Below are 15,299 nucleotides of genomic sequence, written 5' to 3'. Positions count from 1 at the left end.
GTTAAAAAAAAAGGACACTGGCCTAAGAGTCTCAGACTCAGCTAAAATCTCAGATCTAATACATAACAGCTGTGCAACCTTGGGAAAGTTTCATAACCTCTCTGATACACTTTCTTCATCTGTAAAATGTCAGTTGTGAGGATGAAAAGGCTGCCTGGGCAGTAAGGGGCCATGTGCCTGATGGTATGAAAAGCTACACACACACACAACAAAAAACCAAAACCCTCGGTTTTATTCTGCATCTTCCAAAGGTGACAAATGTACTCAAAGACAGTGGCTCATATAAAATAAATTGGTAATTTGAAATCTTCTCATTTGAAAACAAATGCAGATAAATTTTCAAAGGAAAAAACAAGACTGGAAAGAAATGTTGTGCTACAGCCAGCCACATCCATCTTTGTTTCCAGACCTCCAGTGGGAAGAAGAGGCAGGTAAACAGTTGGAGGTACATCTGAGGGGTCCTCTGTAAATGCCTAAGACTGGCCTACTACAGACACTCAATAAATAGTAACTACTCTTACTATCCCTAAGTAGGTGTGTACCATTAAATAAGAAAAAGTGCTAACCTCTTATCTTACAACCCAGACATGGCAGTGGGGTGGGTCTTTTAACTGCTATGTACTGTTAAGTGCCCAATTCACTATTTGGGATGTCAATATAGCGTAAGCAATCAATATGGTTCGTCAGATCGAGAAATATACAAGGAATATAAGCTGAAAAGAAAGCAAACACAGAGTCTAACACAGACTAACATAAATTTGGGTTGAAATAATTACCCGCTTATAACCAACACCCACACATACAATGCGTACACAGACTGTGTCAATGTGTCTCAGATTTCCCCTTTCAATGTTCAGCAACCAAAGCAACGCAGTAGGGCTTTGGGATGTTTGATGTGGCCAGAGGAAGAAGGAAAAGACTAGGAAAGGAAAAGGGGCTGAGACTTAGGAGTTGTTACCGTAATTTGAATTCAAAGAGCACAAATTCTTTTCATCATTAGAAACTGGAATCTTGCCAGGTCAGGGATGCGGTCAGGACCTGACCCAGACTTGGAATCTGACTGCATTCAGCTACCCCTAGACAAGGGGGTAAGCGTTGGAAACCTGAAGAGTAGAGGCCAACATGGGATCACAGCAATGCCTGATTTTGAGTCAAATGTCTGTTAGTCAACCAGGTGCACAAACCACCCATTTAATTAACCTGCTCTTGAATTATTTATTATCTTCCCGTGTGAGAGAAAATTATTCTTTCTGGTTACCTGCTTGGCTTCAAGGGCTAAATCAGAGAACTCCAAGCCTGACAGTCTGATGGAGCTCTCTGGTACCTGCCACTCTCTGGCCAAGGCAAAAACATAAAGAAACAGCAAATAAAGTATTTCTGAAAAAGAGAGGTAGTTCGCCTTCTACATTGCAAACACCTCACCAAATCCAAAGAAGCACAGAAAGCTCCTTTCAAACACATTAGTAGAGGTCCACTGCACTGTGTGGGCATGATCTGTTCTGCACCCCCTGTTCATTCTAAGTTAGGTAAAGGTTTGTTTTCCCTTAACAACTGTCAACAACTTCAAGCCTCAGTTCTCCACTGTAGATCAGACCCAGCCTTCCCGTGCAGAGGAAGAGATGGTGCAAAATCCCATCACTTCTCACTCGCAGGATTTTTGATCAGTCCCAAAATTCCCATGTCTGAATTCCTTCTCTCTCACCCCCAGATTCCTAAGGCAACTGATTCACAGACTTACACCATCTTAGACATCAGGGGAGGCCTGGAGATCATCCAGGTCAACTTTCTCACTTTTGAGATGTCTTCCCTAAGGTGACACAATTAGAAGTCTTCCTCCTCCTGGGGTTCCCCCTCCTCCCTGCCCGAGAGCCTTGTAACAGGAGCTGCTCTAGCTGCTTAGTTCTGTTTTAAGATAAACCCTCTCACTCTAGAAACCATCTGTACAAAACACCGGCATCTCACCCACCACGCAATTTTATTCCGGTCTTCACTCAGGGTCATCGCCCACTGCATGTGTGCTCTCCGAGGCTCACCAGAACCGTGCCTCCAGGAATTCATCTTGGGATCCTTCCCTGCTGCCTGACTTGCTGGGCAGGAAGATGCACTGAGGTGCTGCTCCTTCTAAAACGTGTGACCTTAACCTTTCTTCCCACCAAATTTCTGAGGCTGAGGCCAGGGAGCTTCAACAACCTCAGAGGACCCAGTTCTGGGAGTTCAACTGACTTGGCCAATGTTGTGCTGTCTTGATGAGAGAATCAGCATTCCTCACTCCTCTCTCCCTCTCTTCAGAAGCACTCTGTCCACTATTCCCACACCACCCCTGCAGAACCAGGACTCACCACGACTGCCCTCAACCTGGTGGAACCCCAGGAAAGGCAGCACACAAGTTCGTGCCCGCTGGAGACGCTGCGCACCTGGCCAAGCGGAGATGTGCCACCTGCAAAGTCTTTCGGGCCTTGGTTGTCTCAGACCCCAGGAAGGCAAAGGAGGAAACTCGCCCTCCTCCTCCGCTCTCTACGTGACCACCCTGCGCAGCCTCATTCACGCCCGTCTTTCCCCGTCTCCCTTGCCTCCTCCTCGCTTTTCTCTCGTCCTCGCCGCCCGCCGCCTTCCTTGCCGACCCCCATCACCCGGTTCCCGTCCACTCCGCTCTCCGGGGCCGGCGTCTCCCTACTTCCTCTTACAAGGCGCTCCCGTCGTGTTTCCACTTTGTCTCCAATTATGTCTCAATGCAACCCACCACAGATGCTGACATTTTAAATGTTTAGTTGTTATAGTTACTTGACTAATTGCCGGGCCGACGGGGGCGCGTCTCCTTCGCCTCCCGCGGGCGTCAGAGGAGGCCGCCGGGGAAGTAAGGGGGTAGATGGGGCTGTAGACGCTAATCCCCGGGGTCTGGGACACAAGGCCAGGCCCTGGCAAGGGTGCTCTGCCCCGGAAACCGGCGGTCCCTCCGCCTACAGCCAGTAGCCAGGGCACCGAAGGCGCGCCCGGCCTCAGGATTGCCGCGAACCGTCTCCCGCCCCGGGACAACAGAGCGGCAGAGGGTCTAACCTCGGGTGCGCCGCAGTCGGCCTCCCATCCGTCCACACTCGCAATGTGGATAAAGTGAGGTGGCATCTTCCGGAACCTGGGGAAGGAGGTGGCCAGGGGCGCGTTTGGGGGCGAAAGGAAAGAGTTAGAAGCCGCTGCCGGTTACTCACGTGCCAGATGGCGAAAAAGATGAGCGCAGCGCACAGCACCAGCGACAGCATGTAGCAGAAAGCAGCGAAAGTGAAGGCCATGGCCGGCCGGGGGCCGCCCGCACTCCAACCCCACCACACACAAAGCAGCGCCTAGGAAGCCGTTGTCCCCCTCAAGGACCGCACTCCCTCAAACGGGGGGCAAAAAAGAGTCAGGTCTGCACTCTCTCCTCGAGGCCAGTGGCTGGGAGGAGGTACGCCAAGCGGAAAGAGCCTTGAGGGTCCGCGAACAGGGACAGGATTCCCGCAGGCTCTGGAGACCCGGGACTCCAGCTTGTTTGCGAAAATAGATGCGTCGGGCGTCGTTGGCGGGAACTGTCCCCAAATCGAGGAAGAATGCAAATCAGTAGAGAACTCCTGCAGATTCGCGTCAACCAGCGAGCTTCTCGAGACAACACGGCGAGGGCTGCGAGGACTCCACGGAGGACCGCGTGAACAGCTCCCGTGGCCCCGGAATCCCAGGGAAGAGCCCCCTGCCTTCCGCGCCTAAGCCACACAGGAGAGCCGAGAGCGCCGCTCGGGACTCTCCCGCGCCAGCCAGGAGCCAACCGAGAGCGTCCAGCGAGGTGCCCGGGCGGACCCCGAGCTGCTCCCAAGTCCCCAGAGAACAGGTCTTCAGGTAGCCGGGAAGAGCCAGGTCCTCTTGGTCCTGCGCCCCGGACGCGGCTTCCAGGGCTGCCCTGCGCTCTTGGGCGCGCACGGCCCCGGCCCCTGCTGCGGGCCCCGGCCCACCGGCCTAGGTAATCCAAGTTCCCCGGAAACGAGGGGTTGGACCGGGCCGGGCGCGGGCTCCAGCCCAGCGGGCCTGCTCCCGCCCGGGCAGCTGGAGTGGATCTCGGGCCAAGAGCTGCTCGCCGCGGAAGCTCGCTCCACCTGCTGCTGCCGCCGCCTGTGCCACTGCGAGAAGTGAAGACGCGCAGCCGGGGATCTCCTCCCTCTCGGTGCCCCACCCTCGGCTCCGGCTCCGCCGAGCACGCCCTCCCCGGCGGGCGGAGACTGAGGCGGCCGGGGCTGGGGAAAAGTGGGCGGCCAAGCACAGGCAGGATCCCGGGCGCCGCCGCCGCTGCAGTTGCGCCAGCTGGCCTCTTCGAGGAAACTTGAAGCCAGCGGCGTAGGCGGGGCAGGACGGCTGCGCCGAGGTGGGGCGGGGTGGGGAGGAGCAGGGACTCTTTAAACACGTGCGTCTGGAGGAGGCGGGAAGCTGCGGAAGGGTATGTGTGTACCTCGTACCTAAAGACTGCAGGAGCCGCTCCGGATCTCGCCACTTTCTCGGGACTGGGAAATGTGGCGCCGAGGGAGTTGGAAGCGTGTTGGTTGGACACAGGACAAGCTCTTGGAACCCAGGGTTGTTCGGGTGGGTTTTCCCGAGCTGTGGATTTAATGCTCCGGGCTGCGTTTGCAACGCATCCCTGAAAAATTCTCCATGAGCGTCTTTCACTCGCCGCCTCCACCCTCCCCCGCCGTCTGACCTTGGGAATGAGGAAACTAGACTTTGCGGACTATTGGGGGCCGGAAAGGCAGCAGCAGTGACTCTGTGTGTATTGGTGTTGGTCTAAAGTGTCAAGAGCATGTGCTTTTGCAGACTCCGTTCTAAGTGCAACTTTCTAAACCTCTTTAAATCTCGGTTTCCTTATCTGCATAAGGGTCAACATGTAATTGCCTCTGGGTCTACATACTTTGCACCGCCAAGCGCAAAATGAAAGTGTGGGGCTTCTTGTTTAAATGTATTGATATATATATTAAGAATTTCAAGATAGCAACCGGCAGAGTTTTTGTTTGTTTGTTTTTTGTTTTTTGGTTTTTTTTTTCGGCAGAGTTTTAAACCAGGGGTGAGGCCCTTCTGAGTACAGGATTTCCCCCGCCCCACGCCCCGCAACTGTAGAGGTTGCACACCTGTGATTTCAGCCCTGCTCTGTGTTATATTTTTTGCCACTTTATCTTTCACCAAGTATAAAGTTTCATTAAGGAAAATTTGGAAATCAGAGATGGGAAAAGATGAAGCAAAAGCTATAATTTACCACCCTCAGACACCACTAACACAAAAGTGGTTGGTATATTTCTTTCTAGCTCTATTTTTGATTTTTACTTGATATCAATTATTTCTTTTAATTGTTGTAATTATACTGCATAAATTTTTGTAACACCAAAACGATACGATAATCTCAAAGGGAAATCTGACCATTCAATATTTGGAATCCCTTTAAGGCTAATCTGTTGTCATTTGTTTCTGCTGGTTCTTGCTTCCGGAGTCCTAGCACCTCATCTGTCTAGTAATTTTTTATTGTATGTCAAACATTGTTTTTAAAAGTTTTTGTGGAAATTTGAGGTCTGAGATGATATCTTTCTCCAAAGAAAATTTTCTACTTCATTTACCAAGTGCCTAGGGGAAATGAACACTCTAGAATTACCTCAGTCCAATTTCAGGGATTGAGATTCGTGGGCTACTCATTGACCGTGGTCTGTGTAAGGGCTGTTTTTTTTTTGGTTCACTCTTATTCACATGCAACAAACAGTCCTTTTGGATCCCAAGCCAAAGCGAGTGGGTTTTCAAGTCCCAAGTCTTGGTGGTCCTTGGACTCTGACTTTTGCTCCCACCCTGCAAAGCACTAAAAGCACCCTCTCAGCCACCTCTTCTAGGTTAGCAAATGCCTCTAGGGCAAAATTGACCCCAAGTGCTAGGCTGATGTCTCTAGATTCCCAACCACTCTCAGAACTTGACCCCAGTAATTTCTTACTCCCTTGTTGAGTCTTTGGTGCTTTAAAGAAGCTGTTTTTATATTTCATCCAGCTTTTAAAATTGTGTTCAGTCGGAGGATTGGTCTGAATTATCTAGCCCAGCATTACCAGCATCAGAAGTCTCTACATCAGAAGAAATGTTCGTTACGCTACCACTCTGACTTTCAAGTCTCCATCCATATCACAGCCTCTATTTTTCTTGCCCTTTCCCCAGCCATGCTTTATTTAGTTTTACTGGTTATAGAATGGTATCTCAGTAAAGGTGACTGCAGTGGTAGAATTTCAGAAAATAAGATCCCCAGGTGGTTACTATTTATTCAACAACTGTTGTTTAGTACCCATATGTTGTGGGCATTGTTAGGGATCCACAAGGTTCCCAGTCTAACTACTGAGGTAATTAATAACTCTTTCACAAGGCAGTGTCTTTAAAAAAAAAAAAAAAAAAGTGGCTATGGGGCTTCCCTGGTGGCGCAGTGGTTGAGAATCTGCCTGCCGATGCAGGGGACACGGGTTCGAGCCCTGGTCTGGGAGGATCCCACATGCCACGGAGCAACTAGGGCCGTGAGCCACAACTACTGAGCCTGCGAGTCTGGAGCCTGCGCGTCTGGAGCCTGCGCTCTGCAACAAGACAGGCCACGATAGTGAGAGGCCCGTGCACCACAATGAAGAGTGGCCCCCACTTCCCGCAACTGGAGAAAGCCCTCGCACAGAAACGAAGACCCAACACAGCCAAAAATAAATAAATAAACAAACCAATGAACCGACATTAAAAAAATAAAAATTGAAAAAAAAATTTTTTCAAAAAAAAAAAGTGGCTATGACACAGTGTAGGAAGACAAGGAATAAAGTGATTAGAAATAGATGTTGAGTGACCAACTAAAGTGTTCTTCACCCAATTCCAATGTGGAGGATTTTCCCACATCACTAAGCAACCCTCAGAAACCAGCTGGTGACCTACAATTCAACTCAATTCTGACACTGTCTACCTGGAGATAGTTTCAGATTCTACAAGTTAAGGGCTCAGTCTCATAAGCCAGTCCTCTAATTCAGATGCCAATCACAAGACCAGGTTGTTACCTGTGCTTCTGCTGGCTGGCTATTGATTTGGAGGTTCCAAGGACCCCTTCCTTGGGTTTGATTAATTTGCTAGAGTGGTTCACAGTATTTAGCAATCTAGTTTACATAGTAGATTACCAGTTTATTACAAAGGATATTAAAGGATACGAATGAACAGCCAGATCAAGAGATACACAGGACAAAATCTGAAAGGGTCCTGAACACAGGAACATCTGTCCCCATGGAGTTTGGGATGCACCACCTACAGCAATGGGTTCTGGTTCAGCAACATGGAAGCTCTCCAAATCTTGTCCTCTTAGACTGTTGTGGAGGCTTCATTACACAAGCATGATGGATTAAATCATTGGTAACAGAGTCAACCTCCATCCCCTCTCCCCTTCCCAGAAATCAGAGAGTGGGACTAAAAGTTCCAACCCTCTATTCATGGTTGATTCCCTGCACAACTAGCCCCCATCCTTATGTGCCTTCCAGAAGTCACACCATTAACATAAACCCAGTTGTGGTGGAAAGGGGCTTGTTATGAATAACGAGACACCATTTCACCTTTCTGGCTCTGAAGTGATTTCAGGAACTGAGGACAAGGGACCAAATATTATCACAAAAGATGCTCCCACTGCTCTTATCACTCAGGACTTTTCAGGGGTTTTGGGAGCAGTGAGCTAAGATGGTGGACATTTGAATGACCAAATATATTGATATATTTCTTATAAATCATAATATCCTGCCCACCTACATTGTTTCAGCTACTGTAGACATTGAAAAGCCAATTCCTTGATTTTTTTCCTAGCCACTGTGCAGGTAGGAGTGGCCATGTGACACAGCTTGAACCTGTGAGATATATACTTCTTTTTACCTGGAATGTAAACCTGATGCCTAGAGGCACACCAGCCATCTTGTGATCATGAGAAGGAAATCAACACATTAAGAATGGAGAAGCCAAAAAGACAGAGGGAGGAAATACCATTGACATCATAACAGGGCCACCCCACCAGCCCTGAACTTCCTATTCCCTCACTAGTATAACTGCAATGATTGTGATACTCTTGAAAGATTTCTGTTCCAATTGGTAAGTAGTATTACAGTTGCTGCAGCAAACAGGAAAATTAATAAATAATTAAAAATTCTAAATTAAACTCATTCATTTGGGCCAGTTGTCATAGGATGTCACAAGGATCATTGATAAACGGGCCTCTCGGATGCTTATTTATCACAGAGCACACCATGCTATTGACATCCTGGTTTATCACTATATTGAAATCATGTGGTTGCCACTGATTCTAAATAGTTGTTACTTTGGTTGTATTTGTGCATTGTAATGCTTGTGTAAGTGGTAAAGGCAGTGTTTCAATATTTATAAACTTAAGAATTTATAAATAAAATATTAAAAACAAACCCACAGAATAAAGAGAAAACCAACATGGATACATTTATTCATGTTCCATTTAAATATCATACAACTCAATCTTCTGAGCCTGCAAAGAACAAGCAATATTAATAATGAAGTATAGGGCTTCCCTGGTGGCGCAGTGGTTGAGAGTCTGCCTGCCGATGCAGGGGACACGGGTTCTTGCCCCAGTCCAGGAGGATCCCACATGCCGCGGAGCGGCTGGGCCTGTGAGCCATGGCCACTGAGCCTGCACGTCCGGAGCCTGTGCTCCACAACAGGAGAGGCCACAACACTGAGAGGCCTGCATACAGCAAAAAAAAAAAAAAAAAAAAAAGCTGTGAGTCACCACAGACTTAGAGAACAAACTTATGGTTAGCAGGGGGAAAGGGTGGGGGGAAGGGATAGTTAGGGAGTTTGGGATTGACATGTACAAACTGCATATTTTAAAATGGATAGGGACGTCCCTGGTGGTACCAGTGGTTAAGAATCCGCCTGCCAAAGCAGGGGACACAGGTTCAATCCCTGGTCTGGGAAGATTCCCACATGCCGTGGAGCAACTAAGCACCAAAACTATGGAAACCCACGTGCCCTAGAGCCCACGAGCCACAACTACTGAGCCCACGTGCTGCAACTACTGAAGCCCGCATGCCTAGAGCCCATGCTCTGCAACAAGAAAAGCCACCACAGTGAGAAGAGCACGCACTGCAACAAAGAGTAGCCCCCGCTCACTGCAACTAGAGAAACCCCACGTGCAGCAACAAAGACCCAATGACGCCAAAACTTTTTTAAAATAAAAATAAAATAAAATGGATAACCCACAAGGACCTACTGTATAGCACAGGAAACTCTGCTCGATGTTATGTGGCAGCCTGGATGGGAGGGAAGTTTGGGGGAGAATGGATACATGTATATGTATGGCTGAGTCGCTTTGCTGTGCAACTGAAACTATCACAACATTGTTAATCGGCTCTACTCCAATAAAAAATAAAAAGTTTAAAAAACTAACATAAAATACACACACACAAATAAATAAAATAAAATAATTTCATTGGGAACAAAAAAGCTGTGCGTCAATTATTCCATTTTCTCAGTTTTTGTAAAGATTATCTGAAATCATTATAAAGATCAGAGTGTCTGTATACATACATGCACACACACACACACGCATTTGGAATGAAGGAAGTTCTGTCACATTTGGACAAAACAAGTTCTTGAAGCGTCATCTGAATGAGCACCAGAGGTCATGATGACCCCACTGTTTAACAACAGCAACCGTATATGTGTTCTGCGAAAGTATGGATAAATAGTGGTTATTAAGAATCCTGGAAAGGGACCTTCAAGACGGTGGAGGAGTAAGACATGGAGATCACCCTCCTCCCCACAAATACACCAAAAATACATCTACATGTGGAACAACTCCTACAGAACACCTACTGAACGCTGGCAGAAGACCTCAGACTTCCCAAAATGCAAGAAACTCCCCACATATCTGAGTAGGGCAAAAGAAAAAAGAAAAAACAGAGACAAAAGGATAGGGACAGGACCTGCACCAGTGGGAGGGAGCTGTGAAGAAGTAAAAGTTTCCACACGCTAGGAAGTCCCTTCGCGGGCGGACTGCGGGTGGGGAGGGGGGGAAGCTTCAGCGCCAAAGAAGACAGCACAGCAACAGGGGTGCGGAGGGCAAAGCAGAGAGATTGCCACACAGAGGATCGGTGCCGACCAGCACTCACCAGCCCGGGAGGCTTGTCTGCTCACCCGCCGGGGTGGGCGGGGCTAGGAGCTGAGGCTCGGGCTTCGGTCGGAGCACAGGGAGAGGACTGGGGTTGACTGCATGAACACAGCCTGAAGGGGGTTAGTGCACCACAGCTAGCCGGAAGGGAGTCCGGGAAAAAGTCTGGACCTGCCGAAGAGACAAGAGACTTTTTCTTCCCTCTTTGTATCCTGGTGCGCGAGGAGAGAGGATTAACAGCGCTGCTTAAGGGAGCTCCACAGACGGGCGCGAGCCGCGACTATCAGCGCGGACCCCAGAGACGGGCATGAGACGCTAAGGCTCCTGCTGCCGCCACCAAGAAGCCTGTGTGCAAGCACAGGTCACTATCCACACCTCCCCTCCTGGGAGCCTGTGCAGCCCGCCACTGCCAGGGTCCTGTGATCCAGGGACAGCTTCCCCGGGAGGACACACGGCATGCCTCAGGCTATTGCAACATCATGTTGGCCTCTGCCGCTGCAGACTTGCCCTGCATTCAGTACCCCTCCCTCCCTTCCCCCGGGCTGAGTGAGCCAGAGCCCCCTAATCAGCTGCTCCTTTAACCCCGTCTTGTCTGAGCGAAGAATAGATGCCCTCAGGCGACCTACACCCAGAGGCAGGGCCAAATCCAAAGCTGAACCTCGGGAGCTGTGCGACCAAAGAAGAGAAAGGGAAATCTCTCCCCCAGCAGCCTCAGGAGCAGCGGATTATATCTCCACAGTCAACTTGATGTACGCTGCATCTGTGGAATACCTGAATAGACAACAAATCATCCCAAATTGAGGCAGTGGACTTTGGGAGCAACTGTAGACTTGGGGTTCGCTTTCTGCATCTAATTTGTTTCTGGTTTTATGTTTATCTTAGTTTAGTATTTAGAGCTTATTATCATTGGTAGATTTGTTTATTGATTTGGTTGCTCTCTTCCTTTTAATATATATATATTTTTTCCTTTTTCTCTTTTTGTGAGTGTCTCTGTGTATGCTTCTTTGTGTGATTTTGTCTGTATACCATTGCTTTTACCATTTGTCTTAGGGTTCTGTCCGTTTTATTGTTTTGTTTTCTTTTGTACAGTTTTTAGCACTTATTATCATTGGTGGATTTGTTTTTTAGTTCTTCTCTTTCTTTTTTATTAATTACATTTTTATTTTTAATAATATTTTTTATTTTCTATTCTAATAACTTTATTATTTTTTTCTTTCTGTCTTTCTTGGTTTTTCTCCCTTTCCTTCTGAGACGAGTGACTGACAGAGTCTTGGTGCTCCGGCTGGGTGTGAGGCCTGAATCTCTGAGGTGGGAGAGCTGAGTTCAGGACACTGGTTCACCAGAGACCTCCCAGCCCCATGTACTATCAAATGGCCAAAGCTCTCCCAGAGATCTCCATCTCAACGCTAAGACCCAGCTCCATTCAACGACAAGCGAGCAACAGTGCTGGACACACTATGCCAAACAACAAGCAAGACAGGAACACAGCTGCACCCATTAGCAGAGAGGCTGCGTAAAATCATAATAAGTTCACAGACACCACAAAACACACCACCAGATGCGGTCCTGCCCACCAGAAAGACAAGATCCAACCTCATCCACCAGAACACAGGCACCAGTACCCTCCACCAGGAAACCTACACAGCCCACTGAACCAACCTTAGCCACTGGGGGCAGACACCAAAAACAACAGCAACTATGAACCTGCATTCTGCAAAAAGGAGACACCAAATACAGTAAGTTAAGCAAAAAGAGAAGACAGAGAAATACACAGATGAAGGAGAAGGTAAAAACCCACCAGATCAAAGAAAGGAAGAGGAAATAGGCAGTCTACCTGAAAAAGAATTCAGAGTAATCATAGTGAAGGTGATCCAAAATCTTGGATATAGGATACAAGAAACGTTCAAAAGGACCTAGAAGAACTAAACGGAAAACAAACAATGATGAACAACACAATAAATGAAATTAAAATTTCTCTAGAAGGAATCAGTAGCACAATAACTGAGGCAGAAGAACAGACAAGTAACCTGGGAGATAAAATAGTGGAAGTAACTACTGCAGAACAGAATAAAGAAAAAAGAATGAAAAGAATTGAGAATAGTCTCAGAGACCCCTGGGGACATTAAACGCACCAACATTCAAATTATAGGGGTCCCAGAAGAAGAAGAGAAAAAAAAAAGAGACTGAGAAAATATTTGAAGAGATTATAATTGAAAACTTCCCTAATATGGGAAAGGAAATAGTCAGTCGGGTCCAGGAAGCAGAGAGTTCAATATAGGATAAATCCAAGGAGAAACACGCCAAGACACATATTAATCAAACTATCAAAAATTAAATACAAAGGAAAAATATTAAAAGCAGCAAGAGGAAAGCAACAAATAACATACAAGGGAATCCCCATAAGGTCAACAGCTGATCTTTCAGTGGAAACTCTATAAGCCGGAAGGGAGTGGCAGGACATATTGAAAGTGATGAAAGGGAAAAACCTATAACCAAGATTACTTAACCCAGCAAGGATCTCATTCAGAATCAACGGAGAAATTAAAACCTTTACAGACAAGTAAAAGCTAAGAGAATTCAGCACCACCAAACCAGCTTTACAACAAATGCTAAAGGAACTTCTCTAGGCAGGAAACACAAGAGAAGGAAAAGACCTACAATAACAAACCCAAAACAATTAAGAAAATGGTAATAGGAACATACATATAGATAATTACCTTAAATATAAGTGGATTAAATGCTCCCACCAAAAGACATAGACTGGTGAATGGATACAAAAACAAGACCTGTATATATGCTGTCTATGAGAGACCCACTTCAGATATAGGGACACATACAGACTGAAAGTGAAGGGATGGAAAAAGATATTCCATGCAAATGGAAATCAAAAGAAACCTGGAGTAGCAATTCTCATATCAGACAAAATAGACTTTAAAATAAAGACTATTATAAGAGACAAAGAAGGACACTACCTAACGATCAAAGGATCAATCTAAGAAGAAGATATAACAATTGTAAATATTTATGCACTCAACATAGGAGCACCTCAATACATAAGGCAAATGCTAACAGCCCTAAAAGGGGAAATCAACAGTAACACAATAACAGTAGAGGACTTTAACACACCCTTTAACCTATGGACAAATCATCCAAAATGAAAATAAATAAGGACACACAAGCTTTAAATGATACATTAAACAAGATGGACTTAATTGATATTTATAGGACATTCTGTCCAAAAACAACAGAATACACTTTCTTCTCAAGTGCTAATGGAACATTCTCCAGGATAGACCATACCCTGGGACACAAATCAAGCCTTGGTAAGTTTAAGAAATTTGATATCGTATCAAGTATCTTTTCTGACCACAATGCTATGAGACTACATACCAATTACAGGAAAAAAATCTGTAAAAAATACAAACACATGGAGGCTAAACAATACACTACTAAATAACCAAGAGATCACTGAAGAAATCAAAGAGGAAATCAAAAAATACACAGAAACAAAAGACAATAAAAACACGATGACCCAAAATCTATGGGATGATGCAAAAGCAGTTCTAAGAGGGAAGTTTATAGCAATACAATCCTACCTCAGGAAACAAGAAACATCTCAAATAAACAACCTAACCTTACACCAACAGCAATTAGAGAAGGAGAACCAAAAAAACCCGAAGTTCACAAAAGGAAAGAAATCATAAAGATCAGATCAGAAATAAATGAAGGAAACCATAGCAAAGATCAATAAAACTAAAAGCTGGTTCTTTGAGAAGATATACAAACTTGATAAAACATTAGCCAGACTCTTCACAAAAAAAAGGGAGAAGACTCAAATCAATAAAATTAGAAATGAAAGAGGAGAAGTAACAACTGACACTGCAGAAATACAAAGGATCATGAGAGCTTACTACAAGCAACTCTATGCCAATAAAATGGACAACCTGGAAGAAATGGACAAATTCTTAGAAAAGCAAACCTTCCAAGACTGAACCAGGAAGAAATAGAAAATATGAACAGACCAACCACAAGCACTGAAATTGAAACTGTGATAAAAAATCTTCCAACAAACAAAAGCCCAGGACCAGATGGCTTCACAGGCAAATTCTATCAAACATTTAGAGAAGAGCTAACATCCATCCTTCTCAAACACTTCCAAAATATAGCAGAGGGAGGAACACTCCCAAACTCATTCTATGAGGCCACCATCACCCTGATACCAAAACCAGAAAAAGATGCCACAAAAAAATAAAACTATAGGCCAATATCACTGATGAACATAGATGCAAAAATCCTCAACAAAATACTAGCAAACAGAATCCAACAGCACATTAAAAGGATCATACACCACGATCAAGTGGGGTTTATACCAGGAATGCAAGGATTCTTCAATATATGCAAATCAATCAATGTGATACACCACATTAACAAATTGAAGGATAAAAACCATATGATCATCTCCATAGATGCAGAAGAAGCTTTCAACAAAATTCAATACCTATTTATGATAAAAACCTTCCAGAAAGTACATAGAGGGAACTTACCTCAACATAATAAATGCCATATATGACAAACCCACAGCCAACATCGTTCTTAAAGATGAAAAACTGACACCATTTCCACTAAGATCAGGAACAAGACAAGGTTGCCCACTCTCACCACTGTTATTCAACATAGTTTTGGAAGTTTTAGCTACAGTAAGCAGAGGAGGAAAAGAAATAAAAGGAGTCCAAATCGGAAAACAAGAAGTAAAGCTGTCACTGTTTGCAGATGACATGATACTATACATACAGAATCCTAAAGATGCTACCAGAAAACTACTAGAGCTAATCAATGAATTTGGTAAAGTAGCAGAATACAAAATTAACGCACAAAAATCTCTTGCATTCCTATACACCAATGATGAAAAATCTGAAGGAGAAATTAAGGAAACATTCACACTTACCTTTACAACAAAAATAATAAAATACCTAGAAATAAACCTACCTAAGGAGACAAAAGACCTGTGTGCACAAAACTATAAGACACTGATGAAAGAAATTAAAGATGATACAAACAGATGGAGAGATATACCATGTTCTTGGATTGGAAGAATCAACATTGTGAAAATGACTCTACTACCCAAAGC

The 15,299-nt window shown here is 45.5% G+C and overlaps 1 protein-coding gene across 3 annotated transcripts in view; it reads right to left on the bottom strand.

Moving 5' to 3' along the window:
• CNIH3 (cornichon family AMPA receptor auxiliary protein 3) overlaps positions 1-3,572 on the bottom strand; it is a 117,594-nt gene extending 114,022 nt beyond the window's left edge. For all 3 annotated transcript variants that reach the window (XM_081224982.1, XM_081224984.1, XM_081224983.1), the window contains exon 1: positions 3,204-3,572. In XM_081224982.1, the coding sequence (XP_081081108.1) occupies positions 3,204-3,284 (81 nt within the window). In that variant the 5' untranslated portion in view covers positions 3,285-3,572. The remainder of the gene's footprint in view (positions 1-3,203) is intronic.
• Positions 3,573-15,299: the final 11,727 nt, after the last annotated feature.

Source organism: Mesoplodon bidens (assembly GCF_964165515.1).
Source record: "Mesoplodon bidens genome assembly, chromosome: 2".
In the NCBI taxonomy this organism is placed as follows: Eukaryota; Metazoa; Chordata; class Mammalia; order Artiodactyla; family Ziphiidae; genus Mesoplodon; species Mesoplodon bidens.
Note: the sequence above shows the minus strand (reverse complement) of the source record. Positions and strands in the feature narration are given on the sequence as shown.